Source organism: Mus musculus, chromosome 11 (assembly GCF_000001635.26).
Source record: "Mus musculus strain C57BL/6J chromosome 11, GRCm38.p6 C57BL/6J".
NCBI classification, from domain to species: Eukaryota; Metazoa; Chordata; class Mammalia; order Rodentia; family Muridae; genus Mus; species Mus musculus.
The window spans coordinates 49,695,977-49,713,467 of record NC_000077.6 but is presented as its reverse complement, the minus strand read 5'-3'; the positions used below and the strand labels follow the sequence as shown (position 1 = coordinate 49,713,467).

Genomic DNA, 17,491 nt, shown 5'->3' with positions numbered 1-17,491 from the left:
ACTCTTGCCCGTACACCATGACGCTGACTCGACAAGGTGGAGCTTGATTAATCCCTGTGTCCTGAATACCAGCCAAGTACTTTTTCCTGATGTAAGTATCATTAATCAGCCCATTCCTTTTCCGGTTTACCTGAAACCACATGTCCTGAGTAGACTATGTTAGCCCTCGAATGCAGCTATAGTTCGTTACTTAAATTAGGACCCCATAATTTAAAAAACAAACAAACCCTGCCTATTAATTATTTTTTTCCTGCATAGTTAGGGCAGGAACAATTAGTTGACTATTGAAGAGTGTAAGTTTTCTTTCTCGGAAGATCAAGACACTGGATAGGGTTAAACGTCTGAGAATTTAATCTGTGCTCCCAAGTGATTGACAGGCCAAGGAAAAAGCAAAATGAATCAAGAGGAGGAAAAAAAAATCAAGGGTAAAGTGGAGATAAAAGTGGACGAGAAAGAAAAAGAGCAACTAAACCGCGGAGAAACAGCTTTAGGAGAGGAGGAGACAGAAGGCGCGGAGAAGGAAAGGCGCAGAGAGAGCGGGAAGAGAGGCTGGGAGGGCGGGCAGGAGCGCGCCGGGCCGGCTCACTGCTCCGAGACCGGGGGGAACGCGGACGGGGCTAAAGCGTCGGGCTGCCAAGAGTCCACCCCCGCACGACGCGGGATAGTCGCGCCCAGCAGCGTCAGCCAATGAGAAGCCGGGATGTTGGAGAGGCGGCGGTGAGCGGGGCGTTCGCTGGCTGGGGTGGGAGGGGGACGGCGGCCGCCGCCATGATGCTTGTTTGCTTTCAATGAAAACGAGGGGGGCGCGGAAGAGGAGGCGTCGGCGTCGGTGGCGGCGGCGTCGACGGCGCGGAGGCGAAGGCGGCGGCCGGCGCGGCGAGGAGGGCGAGGCCGGGGTCCGAGAGGGCGGCAGAGCGTAGCGGCGGCTCGTGGGGTCCGGGGCGGCCGAGGCGGGCGGCTGAGGAGCGGCGGCCGAGGAGGGGGAACAAAGAGCGGCGGCGGAGGCGCTGCAGCAGCGGGCGGGACTGGTATGGTGGTTCCACAGGGCAGACCCCGCTGCACTCATCGGGAGGAGGCGGCGGCAGCGGCGGAGGAAGGCGGCGCAGCTCGAGAGGTGAGCGCGACGGGCCCGAGCGACGTCCCGCCGAGGCTCTGCTGCCTGCGCTCCCCCATCCCCCCCCAGGGGTCGCGCCCCGGCGGGGACCCCGAGCGCGCACTCGCGCACAACTTAGGAGTTCTCGGAGTGACGTCTGTCCGTCCCCCTCCTTCACACACAGCGATCGCCATCCCGTCGGTCCCCTGGCCGCGCCCCCCGCGCGGAGTCCCGGGGCTCGGCCTGGGTTGGGGGTGGGGGGTGGGAGTGTTGATTGACGGCAGTGCGGTGGCGTACAGAGGGCGGTGGCGTGAACCCTGGCTTCTCGGACCCCCGCCTCCGGCCGGTCACGCACCTCAAGAGAGGAGCTGGGGTGCCGGGACTAGGGACAAACCGGTGGCAACTTTGGAGAAGTGGCTGTGCTGGGGGGGGGGGGGTGTGCACTGTGCGGCGTGGAACTTGGCACTCCGTGGATTGACTTAATGCTCACCCTTTTTCTCCTAAAGTATTTTAAAGTCCGTTTAACGCAGATATTGGTAGGGGCGGGGCGGATTACGTGGCCAAAGAAGTGATTATCAGCTGAAGAGATTATTGGACTCAGGACTCAAGTACTAATTTCTGGAAGAAAATTTCCCTAGTTTAACCTAGTTTCAAAGACAGTGGTTATTTACTTTGGTGACCCCCCCTTCCCCCCCCCCCCCCCCCCCGCCTTGACTCTTTCTACCCTGACAACGGTCTTCAGAGACTGCTCATAAGCAACTGTAATTCTTTACTTTTAACTGTTTCTGCAAGTGACAACATTGTGCACAGGCCATCTTGTTACTGTGTTTAAATAATCTGCTAGAATTTGAGTACAGGTAAACCTGTTTTACAGGTAGATTGCCTGATTGACTACTAGGTCTAAATTCTTCTCTGCCTCTGCTTGGAATTTTAACTTTGGAGAATAAATGAAAAAACAATTCGGTGTGTAATAGCACTGTCTTTCCCACACTAGAAATTTTCACCATCCCGCAACCGTTCTGTAGGCTGGTCAAAAGATTGTGAAGGCGTATTTTGCTTTTTGTAATTGCTGCCAGTCTTTTGAAGTTGGCGCTTTGAAGAATACATTTTAGAATTAAAATTACGTGGAGCCAGTGGTCTAGTCAAATTCTCTGACCTGGCTCTGAGGAACCAAGCCTAGAATGAAGAGACTGGATCAGGATGTTAGAGTTAGGAGGGTAGTCATAAAGCAGACGTTAAGGGTGATATAGTTGTTAAGTATTTGGGGTTTGGAGAAGGAAGCGGGTATTTTTATCAGGTAGATATTAAAGTAGGTCAGGTAGCCATTTCACAGGTGCACAGGTGCTTGCTAACGTGGACAAAAATGTATGTGGCAGACATTTTCTAGTGTGACTGGAATATTCTTGAAAGAGAATCCTTGTATAAGTTGAGATGTATTATGGTTGCTGGGAAATTTCAGGCTTTTTTTTTTTTTTTGAACAGACATAGACGCTGATATACAGAACTTGGTCCTGACTACAAATAAAGGCATTATAGGAATTTGCCTACTATGCATGTAGTTTTAACTAGTATTTTGGTTAATGTTTAAACATTTGACTGAACCCATGTTAACTTTACAAAAAAAAAAAAAAAAAAAAAAAAAAGACATCTTAAAATACAGTCCCTGTTAGCCTGAATCTTTCTTTGTAGAATGGGCTGGCCTTGAACTCAGAGATCCTCCTGTTTGTGCCTCTGGAGTGCTGAGGTTAAAGGTGTCCAGCACCATGCTTAAGTTTTCATTCAATACAGCCTAGAAAGACAGTATAAGTAAGACATACTGGAAGAAATGCTTGGAGTATCCTTTGGTCCTTGTGTGGTGAGGGGTCAATATTTCCAGCACACATGCAGCCCTCTCCTCTGACAAGGTCCACTGGCTAGGAAGCTCAAGCTTGCTTGTCTTATCACTGTGGAGAAGAAAGATCTGTTAATTTTTTTAAAAAAAGATTTATTTGTTACATGTAAGTACACTGTAGTTGTCTTCAGACACACCAGAAGAAGGTGATCAGATCCCATTACAGATGGTTGTGAGCCACCATGTGGTTGCTGGGATTTGAACTCGGGACCTTTGGAAGAGCGGTCAGTGCTCTTAACTGCTGATCCATCTCTCCAGCCCGAGCTCTGTTAATTTTTAAAACTTTTTAGCTTCTACAAAATAAATAGTTTTTCTTAATTGTACCTGTTATTTAGGCTATGGAGGTAGCTATGTTACCAGAAAGTTAAGTGCTGACCAAACACAAGTATAACTGTATACCGTGTACGTTTGAGGACAGTGGAATGCAGTAGAGTTTGGTGTTTGAGTAAGTAGTTTAAAGATTAGAAAAGAGTGATTATTTGAGTCTAAGATGGAGGCTGATTCAGGCTGCCTTAATTTTACTCTTTGGCCTTTACTTTTTTGTTGTCTGTTTATATATTTCGGATAAGTTGTGCACTGAGGAATAGCATTTGATGGTCCTGGTGATGAGAATTCAGAGATGACCATATTCAGTTTCTGCCGTCTTGTCCTGCATAGGAGTGAGTAGTGGGTATATAGTGCTTCAAGGGATCGAGAAAGATTAAACTTATGGATGAGGGTGTGGTGCCGGTTTAAAACCAGTAACACTGAGGAGAAGCTGGCCAGGTTGGAGAAGGGGATCATTCTAGACAAAGGAGACAGTGAGCAGACTGAGGTATCGGGTTTGGGGGTAAGGCCAGGCACCATAAGATGTTCCTGGAACAGTGGGAGTGGATTGAGAGCAGCTTTAGAGAAGGGCTGTTTGCTGAGCTTTGTTTCCAGGTAGCAAAGAAGGGTCAGATTTTTTTTAAAAAGATTTTTTTTTTAAAGCAAGAAACAAAGTTTTAAAGATAACTAGGTATCAGCTTGGGGGTATAAAGACCATGCAAGTAAAATTGGAGTCATATTTGAAATAATACAAGTAGTGACTGTGTTTTGATTCAGATCTGGTGTCTGTGGCTCCTTTTGTAATGGGCTTGAGCAGTGCCCAATTGCTCTGTAATACAAGGCCATGTCAGATCAGAATGTTGGTGTTTTAGAAGATGTTAAAAGCAGTCAAAGCCGTGAAAGGCCTGAAATGATACACATGAAACTTGAGGTTTGTGGACTTTGTTTCCTAGAGCTCAGACAGGCTAGAGAACTTAATTGACGGTCAGGTCAACCTTGTGTGCACTGGAATCAGCAGTCAGGTTACTCAGGAAGATTGTGATGCTTAGGATATAGTATGTATTTTGTGAAATGCTGGGGAAGTCGAGTTTTCCCTCTACATTCCTGGAAGTAGAATATTGAGCCTTGGAAGCCATAGGACTCTTAATAAAGTGCTGTTAACAGGGTTTGTGTGGAAATCCCAGGGCTTGGGAGGAAGTGGAATTGGAGTACAGTACTCCAACATTAAAAGAACAGGAACTTGGTAAGTATGGTAGCATATCTTTCTCATGTTCAATGGCTAAGAAGTAGATCAATATTGCAGTAACTATGTACCTTACCTCAAAAAAACACCTGGTGTATCTGAGCTGCACATCCGCAGGGTTGCGCCTTATAAATGATTCTGAATTGCTAGGAGAGTTCTCTGAAAGCCTGGAAAACTGACAGTAAAGTTGAGTGGGTGTGGTCCACAACACCGAAGAAGCTGACTTACTGGGTGGTGTTCCTGTCGTGGTTCACCTGGGGCAGTTTTCTATCTTTGTCTAATGTGTTTTGTTTTGTTTTTTTCCCACAGATTAAAATAGCACATAAACAAGTGAGAAGTTTACAGTGATTGTTCATTATTAAGTCAGTCATGTTGGAACAAATTCACATTTTTCCAAACAAGTGTTGTATAGACGAACTAATTATACTTGAACACAGTATTTGAGCATAGTATTCAATTTAGAGTGAGTTTGCAGTGGTGCAGAGAGACAAAGAGTAATAAACATAGCAGGTTATATTTTAATTAGAAATATATAAACCATTTTGTGTGTTTCTTCTTAGGAAGATTCTAATTTTGCCTGGGAACCTTTGAAGGAGTTACCTCAGTGATGTTGAGCTGAAGTTAGAAGATGACTAAGGGTTGTTAGGCTGAGTAGGGTGTTGGAGAGAGAGTGTGTCCACTCAGTCACATACAAGGCAGGCTATGCAAGGATGCTGGATAGAAGGCAGGAACAACCTTGGCTATTTTTCTTAAAATGTTAGAGCATTTTCCTGTATACCGTGGGAGCCCAGTGAGCATTCTCGTGTGACATACTTGGAAAGCAAGTAGTAAAAATGGGGAGGAGACTAGATGAAAAGGGTCAGGACACACTGAAGAGGAAGTTTCTGGTTATGTGATGTACATAGATTAGAGAGATGATTAGGACTTAATGAGAGAATGAGGCCATTAGCATTGAGGGGAGAAAAACTAGGATACTCTGTAACAATTTTGAAAGTACTAAAATTAAGATAATACAGATACTGCATAGTAGCTGTTTCTAATTTCTCTAGATTTTCCTTTTTGAGTGTGGAGAATAATAGTCTTCAATATCAAGGGGTACAATATCTTTTTAAGATTAAAAAAAAATCTATCTCTTTATTTATATTTTTGAGACAGTCTCACTATGTATCCTTGACTGGCTTGGAATTCACTATGTACTCTAGACTGCCTCTGTATGGTATTAGAGGCCTACACCACTCCACTTGGCTTGAGGGTACCATTTCAGTGCATGCAAAGTGCCTGAAAAGTAGTGAGTGTGCAAAAAATATTCATATGCTAGTTCAGGGTGTGGCAATTATCAGCACAACTCAATTTTGCCATTATGCCTATTGATGTTTGCTTGGTTTGACTTTCTGTTTCTTATCTCAAGGTATCCTAGAACTGGTATTCTCAGTTCCCATGGACAGTAGGAAGATTCTTTTAGTCTGGTTTCTCGGGATTTCGCCTTCACCACTTGAAGCCTGGGTATCAATATTTTCATATTCCTGATAAGGTGGACCATAGCTTCTGTCTTGTTTTATTTTATTTTTTAACTATCACAGTTTTCCCCTTTGAATTTATATAAACATTGACTGATTATGACCTAACTTGCTAGATGCAGGACTTAAAAATATGCTCTACTGACTCCTCAATGATGTAGCAACCATATAGCACTTCTACTTTATTAGGTCTTAAAAGTCATCTGGAGATGGCTTATATTTTGTGATTTTTTTTTTTTTTTTAATAAGGCACATTCTGAAAGTTTTGTGTTCATTTGGGTTCCTGGAACCAGTCATCCTGGAATCAATCCCTAGCAGATACCTTGGGACAACTGTATTTAATACTTTGTCTCAGGTACAGTGAGAGTCAAAGTTAGTTTGGGGACAGTCACCAAAGATGATATCTAGCATGAATGAAGGCAGGAAGACAGTAGAACAAAGAAATAGATCTGAGACTGTGCAGATAACTCAGATAAGATCTGAAGGGGTGAAAGGCAGAGAATTGGTGAGAAATTTGTGTTAGAATTGGAGTCTGAATACTCATTTTGGCTTGGAAAATTGGGCATGCGTCATAGGAAGAAAGACAAGGTGGAAGGTCAAGAGGCTAAATTTCCTTTTAGACTTTTATTTTGTTCTCTTCCTACTGTAAGGTAAAAGAAATGAACGAGCTATGTAGTACATTTGATACGAGATTATTGGAAACATGAGTTATATTGTATTCTAGTATCTTATGAAGCAATTTCAGAATAGTCTTTGGAAAATGAATAAATCTAAGGCTGTGCATTGTAGTGGACTTCTTTAATCACAGCATTTGGGAGGCAGAGTCAGGTGGATCTCTTGAGTTCAAGACAGTCTGGTCTGCATAGTGAGATCCAGGCCAGTCAGGGCTATGTAGTGATAATCTGCCTAAAAACAAGCAAATACACAGGGTTAGAGAGAGATGGCTCAGTGGTTTAGAGCACTTGCTGTTCTTAAAGAGTACTAGTGTTTGGTGCCTAGCATCCATATGGTGACTCAAAACCACCTGTAATTTCAGTTTGAGGGGAACCAGCGCCTCCTTTTGTCCTCTGCAGGTGTCAGACATATCTAAGCACTTTTGTATACACTTGAAATGAAAATAAATCTTGATAAATCTTTAAGAATGTTCTTTGGAAGCCTGGCAGCGGTGGCACATGTTAAATGCTGGCACTTGGGAGGCAGAGACAGGCAGATTTCTTGAGTTTATGGCTAGTTTGGTCTACAGAGTGAGTTCAGGACAGCCAGGGCTACACAAAGAAACCCGGTCTTGAAAAACAAAAGAAAAGAATGTTCTTTGAAGGACATTCCACAGAACTCTGTTATCGCTTTGTCTAATCTTGTGTGGTGAGTATATTCATGGTTCTATGATGTAGGAAAATGGTTTGTGATCTACTTTAACTGTAGAAATAGTGACTAGAATTTCAGTGTGCAAATGACAAGAGTGTTTTGGAGGTGGAAGTGGAGCATATCTGAAGGATGTCAGTTTGTTTGCTGGCTCTGTCAAGAGTACAAAGAAAGGTACTAGGATAGAAGTTGAAAAGATAGGGCAGCTTGTTGGTTGTGGCAACCATCTTTATTCCCAGCACTTGGTTGGCAAAAGCAGGCAAATCTTTTGAGGCCAGCTTTTTCTACAAAGTGGGTGTTCCAGGACAGAGCTATACATAGAAACTCTGTCTGGAACACCCATCATCAATACTAACAACAACAAAGAAAGTAGGTACGGATTCTGAATGGTAAACTATGGAGTTTGAATTTCTTATCTAAGGTGTAGGGATTTAGTATTATTTGCAGTGCAAAAGAGGGAATGTGTGTGCTAAGTAGGTCCTCTACAGCGCTACTTTCCCATTCCAGCAGATCAGAAAAAGATAGAGGGGATGCCCTAGATCTTTACAGCTGACGTAGGATCAGAAGCTAACTGTAGTTAAGCTTTGCCATTTTAGATGCCAGTGAAGATATGCAATGAAGGCTGGCTCTTTAACGTAGTATAATTAGATAGAACTCAGCGTTAGGAAGAGTAATTTGAGAGTGGTATATAGGTCAGTTGTAATCCTAAAAGTGCGCATCGTCTAGAGGAAGCAAAGCAGTACAAATAAAGGACTAGAGTGTGGTTGCATTGCTGTAACGGTTTTGTTTTTCTCTATAGGTTAAAGCTTTCTGATTTTTTTTTCTTATACCTGACAAAGTGCTTAACACACTAAAATTTTTCAACAAATATTTTATGAATGAATGTGTAAAGAAATCTCCCTTAAAGAAAGCGTAGTTTGTCTAAATCAAATTACTTTCAGATTTCTGTGAAAATCTTTCTGGGCCACAGGAAGGAGTAAGTCTTAATCTGAGGTATCTGTCGTCTGGCCAAGTCCCAGTTTTCAGACAGGATAAATGTCCCGAGTTCATCGCATTAATTTCCCAGGCGCTTGGCTCTCTGCCGTCGAGATTACTAGGGTTGACAAGGAGGTGGGTACCAGAACGTCTGCTGGCTTATGCTCTGCAAGTAGATTGTAGTGCTGTTATCTTAGTAGTCTTTCTAGTCAGTGCTAATGGGTTTTCTAACCTAGCTTATATTCCTTACCTGAATAATGTTAATTAGGAGTTAAAAAATTGTTATAACTTATACATAATAGTGTTGACTTTTAAATCTTTTATACTTCATTTGCATTATTAGCTATTTTGTCTAAGGCAGGGTCTTCTATGTTACCCCAGCAGGTTTTTATTTAACATGTAGGAATGTTTTGCCTGCATATATGTCTGTGCACCACTTGTGTGCCTGTTGGCTTCAGAGGCCAGAGGGGGACATTACATTAGAGTCACTGGAACAGGAGTTAAAGACAATTAGGAGCCATCATGTGTGTGCTGGGAATGCTGGGAATTGAACCATGGTCCTCCAGAACATACAGGGCCTTTAGAGCTGCCTTTAGACTAGCCACAGTCAGGCTCTTTTAGCTGTTATTCTTTTGTAAAGTGGGGCTTTCCTTTAGTTTGATCCCTCTGAAATCCCTTCCTTTGTGAAGGCATAACTAGGTAAGCCTTTCTCTTTAGTACCAGCTCTCTGGTTAGTTGGCTGCTGGGTCTGTGCTGCTTGCTCTCACTCTTCTCACCCTCCTCCCTCTTCTTGACTTGATGGTTATTGGAGTGGTATCTCTCCACTGTTATCTCATTTTCTACATTATGCTTTTCTGCAGCACCTGTAGTCTCATGTTAATGTCTCGGTTTAGCATTCTTTCTTTGAAGTACTCATTTTATTGATTGTGCTTTAGCCTATTATAATTGTGGTTCTTTTTGACTAAATTATCACTATGACCAGTGAGAAGATTTCATTTAGTTCCTGTATTATGTTGACATGAAAATCCCATCAGATTTTGTTTTTTGACACTGAAAGATGCCCTAGATTCATGTTGTATTATTTCTTGTACCATATTTACAACTGTTTATCTTACAAGGAGCTTTGTATTGTTGGTAGCTTATTTTTCTGAAGTTTCAGTTGTCTGTGTTCAGTCTTACTCCAGAAATAATAAGTGGTAAATTAATAAGCTAGGTGGTGGTGGCACATTGCCTTTCATCCTGGCACTGGGGAGGCAGAGGCAGGCAAATCTCTGTGAGGTTGAGGCCAGCTTGGTCTGCAGTGCTAGCTAGTTCCAGGACAGCCAAGGTGTCTTGAGAAATAAGCATATATATTCATAAATTTTAGGTCACAAGCCATTTCAGGTGTATGATGAATACTTGTGCTATCCTACACCCAGAAAATGAATTATACCTTTATCCATACTGTATGTATTACCTGCTCATTAGTCATTTGGTCTGGCATATTAGATGAACTCTGATGGTACCTCAGTGGCTTGTGTTTAAGAAATGCTTATTTTACGGTGTCGCCAAGGCACAAGAGTACTGATACTAGCAGTTTGGCTGGTACACCAAAGAGAAGTATAGCAGTTCTCCCTCCCCCATATTACAGTGGAGTCCATTCTAAGATCACAGTGGGTGCTGAAAAAAATGGTACCAAACTCTTTATAAACAGTATGCCCACTCCCCCACATATATATATATACTTATTTTTAATTTCTAAATTAAGCATAATAGATTAGTAACAGGTGAACTGTAAATCTAACAGGATTTTTTTTTCTTAAGAACTTTTATATTTTAAGTCAAAGAAAACTACATCTCTTTGCTGTCTAAATTGGGAAAGTCATTCTGTCTAGGATGTGAGTCAGTTATTTACACAATCACTGTGATACAGTGACAGTATATTCTAAACAGCTACTAAGTGACTAGTGGGCAGCAGTGTATGCAATGTAGATACATTGCATGGAGGCCCGATTTCCTGGGATCCACAAGGTAGAAAGAGAAAGTGTCTTTTGCAGGTTTCCCTCTGGCCTCCACATGCGTGGCAGCTTGGTGTGTACATGATGTGTGCATGTACATACAAGCAGATAAATGTAAAAGACATTAAAAATGAAATTATGAATTCATGCAGTTGTGATTACTCATGTGATCAGATTTTCTTCTATTTGGCCAGTGGAACATTTCTTAAGCTAACAGCTATATTTTCTTCAACTATCACTTTTATTAGCTCCAGGGTTTAATCAGCCATATCCTAGAACTAAAAATCATTTCTTTGTGGTACTCTAGTTCTTTTGGGTAGAAAATCTATTTAATGATCCTAATATGTCTGCTTTTTAAAAAACCAATATTTTTATTTATTTGACTCTTCAGTATGTACTGACTGGTTTCTCTTTTTCATTTATTAACAGGCATGCCCAAAGAAAAGTACGAGCCCCCTGACCCTCGGAGGATGTACACAATTATGTCCTCTGAGGAAGCAGCAAATGGAAAGAAATCACATTGGGCAGAGCTTGAAATAAGTGGTAAGACATGTTAGCATGAATCTATGGAATAGAGATTAAAGATATGTTGTAAAGTTAGGTTTTCTAATACTACTGCATGTAGAAGAGCAACAGCGGTACTTTACAATGTTAGTTTAACTTTGGAGCTGGAAGGGCACTGAAAAGAAGTGTTTGGGTTGGAATTTAAGTCCCATTGATTGTCGGTTACTTCTCCTTGTGCGTGCGTGTCCTCTCACTTCCTGATACATCATAAGCTCTAAGGTTGGGGCTGTGGATTTCGGCTTTTTACTAGTAAGGTTACTGTGTTGTCGTAGTCTAATAAGGAAGCGGTGTGAGAAAACAGTCTGGTTGAGTTTTAGTGCGGAGACCGGGCTTTTCTAGAGATGACTTAGCATTAAGTTTCTTTCCTTTCTGGCTTTTTGAGTTTCTCTGTGTCCTGTCCAGAGCTGACTTAGAACTCAGAGATCTATCTGCCTTCCTCTGCCTCCTGAATGCTGGCTGGCATTAAAGGTCCACACCACCATGCCCAGCTATGATGGCTCATTAGTTCATTCTGTTTAGCCCTGAGTAATGTACACTGTCTGGAAGTACCATCAGCTCTTGCTTGCTTACTTCGAGAAGAACATCTTGGGTTCTTCCAGGTTTTGGCATTTTGCATATTGCTTCTCCAAATGTCTGCCGGTAGAGTTTGCTAAAGACCAAGGAAGTATGGTTGTCGCTCATATGCTAAGAGCGTGCTTAGTTTTTATCAGAAACTACTCGGCATTTTTTTTAAAACAAAACAAACAACCCAGTATTTTCTAAAGTATTGTGTTTCTACCAGAGTGAACAAGAACTCCTGTTTCGCAGCCTCCTTAGGATTTGGTGTCCTTGGTGTTTTGAGTCAAACTCATAGAGATTTGCCTGCCTCAGCCTCCTGAGTACTGGAATGAAAGGCACGTGCCACCATTGCCCGGTATTTTAGTATTTTGTAGTTTCTTAGTGACAGCTCTGTTGCAGTTTAAATGTGAAATGTCCCCCTCTAGGTTCCTGTGTTTGACTACTTGGTCTCTAGCTAGTGGTGTGAAAGTTCTGAGACTTTAGAAGGTGGAGCCTTCCTTTAGGCTTCATATCTAGTCTGGTTCCATTTTCTCTCCATTCTGTTTTTCTGACAAGTTGATGCTGTGCTGGCTTCTGAGTTTTGCCACCTTTTCTGCCTGCTGCCATGTCTTTTCCTTCTGTACTGGAATGGTGCTCAGAACAGTCATTCTCAACCTGTGGGTTGCAACCCCTTTGGCAAACCTCTGTTTCCCAAATTACGGTTCATAGGAGTAGAAAAATTATAGTTGTGAAATAACAATTAAAGTAATTGTATGGTCAGGGTTCACCACAACATGAGGGACTGTATTAAAGGGTTGAAGCCTGGAAGGTTGAGACCACTGCCCTAGAACAATAAGCAAGAGCAAACCTCTTCTTTTATAAATATTTTCTTCCAGTTTGTGGCTTGTCTTCTCATTCTCTTGACAGTTGAGTTCAGACTTTTTTTTTTTTAAAGATTTATTTATTTATTTATTTATTTAATATGAGTATGCCAGAAGAGGGCATCAGATCTCATAGATGGTTGTGAGCTACCATATGGTTGCTTGAAACTGAACTTAGGACCTCTGCATGAGAAGTCTGTGCTCTTAACTGCTGAGCCATCTCTCCAGCCCCAAGTGCAGACATTTTTAAAGTTTAATGGATTTGGTATTATATTAAATATGTATATTGGGAAGAACTGACATTTTGGCAATATTGGGTCTCAGTTGTGAACATGGGCTGTCTTTTCACTTATTTGTTCTTACTTGATTTCTTTATATGGAATTTCATACTTTTTCTAACTTTGTATCTCTCCTTATCTTAGTGCAAATATAAATAGTGGTGTTTTTATTTGAATTCCACTTATTCGTCATTGGCATATCAAACAGAATGAATGACTTTTTTTTTTTTTTTAAAGATTTATAAATGTAAGTACACTGTAGCTGTCTTCAGACACTCCAGAAGAGGGCTTCAGATCTTGTTACAGATGGTTGTGAGCCACCATGTGGTTGCTGGGATTTGAACTCCGGACCTTCGGAAGAGCAGTCGGGTGCTCTTACCCACTGAGCCATCTCACCAGCCCCCATGAATGACTTTTAAGTCTTTATGTTTTATAAACTTTACTCAAGTGTTCTAGTTCTAAGTCTCACTGTATGTTGATACTATTCCTTTAAATGTCAAAAGTTTTTAACTACCTAGGTTTTCCAGTGTTGTTCATTCTTAAAACATGCAGATTTCTTGTTGGTTTTGTTCTTTTGAAAATCTGGCGATAGGTCTTTTTTTTTAATTATTTATTATATGTAAGTACACTGTAGCTGTCTTCAGATACCCCAGAAGAGGGCATCAGATCTCATTACGGATGGTTGTGAGCCACCATGTGGTTGCTGGATTTGAACTCAGAACCTCTAGAAGAGCAGTCAGTGCTCTTAACCGCTGAGCCATCTCTCCAACCCCCAGGTCTCTTCTTTAGACTCTCGTTTATTTTGTGCTAATTTGAAAGATAGTCCAAGTGGGAGGAAGAGTTATCGTTAATGGTTTGCATTGTCAGTAGGATGCTCCGTCTCTTCTTGCTTAAGTTTCTCTTAAGACTACACTCATTCCTGTCCTTGCTTCTTTATCTATGTCCGTTTTCTGAGGCAATTGCTAAGTTCTTGTGCCTTTGGTTTTAAGTACTGTGATTATGATGTCTCTTTGGTGTAGGGTGTTCCCCACACCCCTCCCACTTTCTTTTGTCAACCTTTTCCTCTTTCTCTCTCTCTCTCTCTCTCTCTCTCTCTCTCTCTCTTTCTTTCTAGAATACAACAAAACAAAAACAAACAAACAAAACACAGGGAGTCCAGTGTGTATTGGCCAATTATGCCTGAACGTGAGGCTTATTCCAGACTCTGGTTCAAGTGTCACTTCATTGAAGAAAACTGATTTTCCCTCACGCAGCACCAATCAAAAGCCAATAGCTTCTTGGCAATCAGTAGAATTTTATGCCCACTACCCATGAAACTTTTTATAGAAATCTAAAATTTGATGTATACAAAAAAATTCTGCCTGAAGATGCCAAATAACCTACCTATCTGTGTATCTCTTTAGTTCTCATTTGAATGGGGCAGTACTGTGACTGCCTGCCTTGGAGGGACACCTGGAGCTTTCAGCAACTTTTGTTCCAGGCCTTTTGAGATACCACACAAAAACTATTTTTTAAAAGGTGCACCACAAAAGTCTGTTTTTCACTATTCTTCTCAGTGTGTTATACAGGTGAGAGGAAATGGACTAACCAGAGCCACACTCATAGTTTCCAGGAGATACAGCCTTGGATTGAAATTTACTGGTGCTCATTGAAAGATTTTTGAAGCAGGTGTCTTCTTGCCCTGTAAGCCTTCTGTAACATTTGCGTTTATTGAGTAAGCCTTATTTAGATTTACTTTTCTATGGAGAATAATAGACCATGACTAAAATTCTGAATCAATTTTTATATGATTTTTAGAAGGATATTATATGAAGTTCTTTTGGATAATTATTAAGTTTAGCTTGAGAATCAGGTAGCTTTCATTATGTAGTCACCTTAGGAGCTTCCTGCGATCCGTCCAGTGCTTATTTTCCAAAAGCTAAGAGTGGTCAGGCTAACGTAGGAGAAGTTCTAAGTCATCATTTGCTTGCTAGGAATTACATACCGCCATTCATTCATTCTTTGTTTTTATGAACCAATGAGTAGGTGATTATGTGTAAAGATTTCCAGAATTTTACAAACTATAGGAATCCCTGACAAGGTAGTTAAGAAACTGTGATAAATACAGAACAGAAATGCTTGAAGTGTCTTTAAGAAGGTTTTACTAGCCTGGCGGATTAAAGAAAGCATCTTAGGCTAGCAGTGTACTGAGATGGTGATGTAAGCCAAGTAGAACTGAGATTGAGGGCAGTTTAGGAAAGGGAACACACAAAAATTATTTTTTAAAAGGTACACCACAAAAGTCTGTTTTTCACTGTTCTCCTCAGTGTGTTACACAGCAAACACATAGACAAATAAGTTGTTCTATGTCTCTTTTTTGATATAAAATTATGTTATATGTATATTTCACTACTGTGGGGATTTTTGTTTTTGTTTTTGTTCACTTACTCAATACAACATAATCTCCAGTTTCACTGAGATGGCTGATCATGTCCACTACCAAAACCATCTCTAAACTGGAATTCAGTTGCTGAGCCAACCCCAGTCTCAGCTTTTCTTGTCAGCCCCAGGAGACACAGCACTCCTTCTGTAGGTATCCTTGTCTACCTCTCTCTCCTCTTGCAGATAACTTACCCTCTGGATCTTTGGGCCAAGGCCTGCTAATCTTAGAGTGATTGTGGCTCAGGGTGGCAGGCACAATCTCCAGAAGTAGGTGAAGGTGATCTCGGAGACACTAGACGCTCTTGTTTGTAAGGTACCAATAGAAATGTCTCCATGCAAACTGCTCCTTCATGTAGCCTTGAGACTTGAGAGACTGCATGGCCTTCATTACATGAAGGTTGGACTGTTTCTTATCTGACAGCTTGGAGTCTTAGGTATATGGGTATCTTTCTTGGCAACCATCACTGCTTCCTTAAAAAGGAGTTCATAGATGGCAGTCTGGTTCTTCTTAGGCATCAGTATCATGCCAGCTGCAGGGTCCAAGGCGGGGTTGGAAAGAAGCGAGAAGAGATTTTTTGTTTGTTTGTTTTGGTTTTGGTTTTGGTTTTGGTTTTTCGAGGCAGGGTTTTTCTGTGTAGCCCTGGCTGTCCTGGAACTCACTTTGTAGACCAGGCTGGCCTCGAACTCAGAAATCCGCCTGCCTCTGCCTCCCGAGTGCTGGGATTAAAGGCGTGCGCCACCATGCAGGCGAGGTTTTTTTTTTTTAAGTGGTACTTTTTCTTTTTTAATGGTTCTTTTGACAAACAATACCATAATTATTTTATATTGCCCTAATATCTAAGGGCACATAGATAAAGGGTATAGTAGTTAAAGGGGTATATGGATTTGTAGTTTTGACATGTGATACTTTGGAGATTTTTTTTTTTTTTTACATAAATTAGGGTGGTTTGATGGTTTTCTTAATCTTTTTCTGCATTAGTTTTACATTCTTACTATATCTACTAGTTATTTTGCCTTTTTGTTTGTATGATAAATAGGGCATTCTATTTTATTTGATTAAGTCCACAAAATTGGTTAATAATGCATCCTATATGCTAACAGGGACATTCTTTGTCATGTGTGGGCTTTCTTTTTTCCTAAATCCTTGTAAATGTATGAGTTAGTTGCTTTGATTTCTTGGTTCACTATGCCTAATCCTTTAGGGTTTGTTGACTGAACTGCTGGAAATGTGTGTGTGCTTTAGGTACAACAGTCTTTTGTTGACTTCTTACATATCTGACTGACTTGGGGTAGGGTGGGGCGGGGTGGGGTATGAAAGAAGTATGAGAAGTACTGGACAGTAGTGCTCCTCTTTAGCCTACTATGTCAACTAGATGTTTAGATTTTTCTTCCCCCAGAATCTTTCTAGATGTGTAAGCTTTGGTTTCTTGGTAGGTTCATTAATTATCCCTTAGCTCCCTTTGATTTCAGGGAGCAGTATTTCTTCCTGTCTCCTGATATTTAGTAATAAAATATTCTGGGAACTTTAGAATGAATTCACTTACTAGAATAAGAGTCTTAAATTTCAGCCTATCTTAAGCCACTAAATCACCCTGGAGGACAGTTTCTGCTTAACTGTGGCATGTTAGACATTTCCAGACCAAGGTAGTCACAGTTTGATCAGAGAATAACTGACATGCAGAAATCAGCATGCGTAGGAGCGGGAGTGGTTAAAAGCACATGCTAGTCTTGAGGGGGCCCCCAGTTTCACTTCCTAGCACCCACATCAGGTAGCTCAAAAAAACCACCTGTCACTGGGGATTGGAAACCATTTTCTGGCCTCTGCCAGCACCTGTGTTATCCACACAGATACACTCACTTATACATAATTAAAAATAAGTTCTTAAAATCAGCATTTATTTACATTGTAATAATGTAATCAATCTATTCTGACCTGTAGATGTGCCTGTTAGTGCTCTTTCCTGAGAAAGAACCTGTGATCCCTCTTTGTTAATGTGCCATTGCTACATCTCTTCTCTTATCCTATACAAGATTGGTGTTTTATAGCAGTTATATAAATAAAATCATTCAATATGGTTTTTGTTGTTTTATTTTTCTGGTAGACATGTTTTCTGGGTGTCCTCAGCTGACCTTGAACTTGCTATGTAGCCAAGGATGACTTTGAATTTCTGATCTGTCTCCATGTCCTTCTATCTGGGGCATTCCATAGGCGTGCACTATACTCCTGGTATGTGTTGGTACTGGGAATCAAACCCAGGAAGGACTGCATGCATATTAAGCAAGTACTTTGCCATCTGAGATTCATCCTCACCTCCAGTGTGGGACAAATACGGCTACTGTAAATGGTCCTGTTGCTGTGGGTGTAGCTTTTATTTCTCTGGGGTAAATATCTTTTGTCAAATGGTAGTGTAGTTTTAAACATGAGG

General features: G+C 41.3%; 1 protein-coding gene and 1 pseudogene across 7 annotated transcripts in view; one reads left to right on the top strand and one right to left on the bottom strand.

The window, feature by feature from the left end:
- The first annotated feature begins 66 nt into the window (after window positions 1–66).
- Cnot6 (CCR4-NOT transcription complex, subunit 6) overlaps window positions 67–17,491 on the top strand; it is a 41,905-nt gene continuing 24,480 nt past the window's right edge. For 4 of the 7 annotated variants that reach the window (NM_001363357.1, NM_212484.2, NM_001363356.1 and 1 more), the window contains exons 1-2: window positions 746–1,114; window positions 10,814–10,927. Coding sequence is in view for 5 of the 7 variants with exons in the window: in NM_212484.2 (NP_997649.1) it covers window positions 10,816–10,927 (112 nt within the window). In the remaining 2 variants the exon portion in view is untranslated. Of the gene's footprint in view, window positions 92–745; window positions 1,115–5,941; window positions 6,037–10,813; window positions 10,928–17,491 lie in introns of those variants that run through there. The other 3 variants (XM_006531941.4, XM_006531942.2, XM_017314214.2) reach the window with 3 other exon arrangements.
- Window positions 15,055–15,623, bottom strand: Gm12192 (predicted gene 12192; annotated as a pseudogene).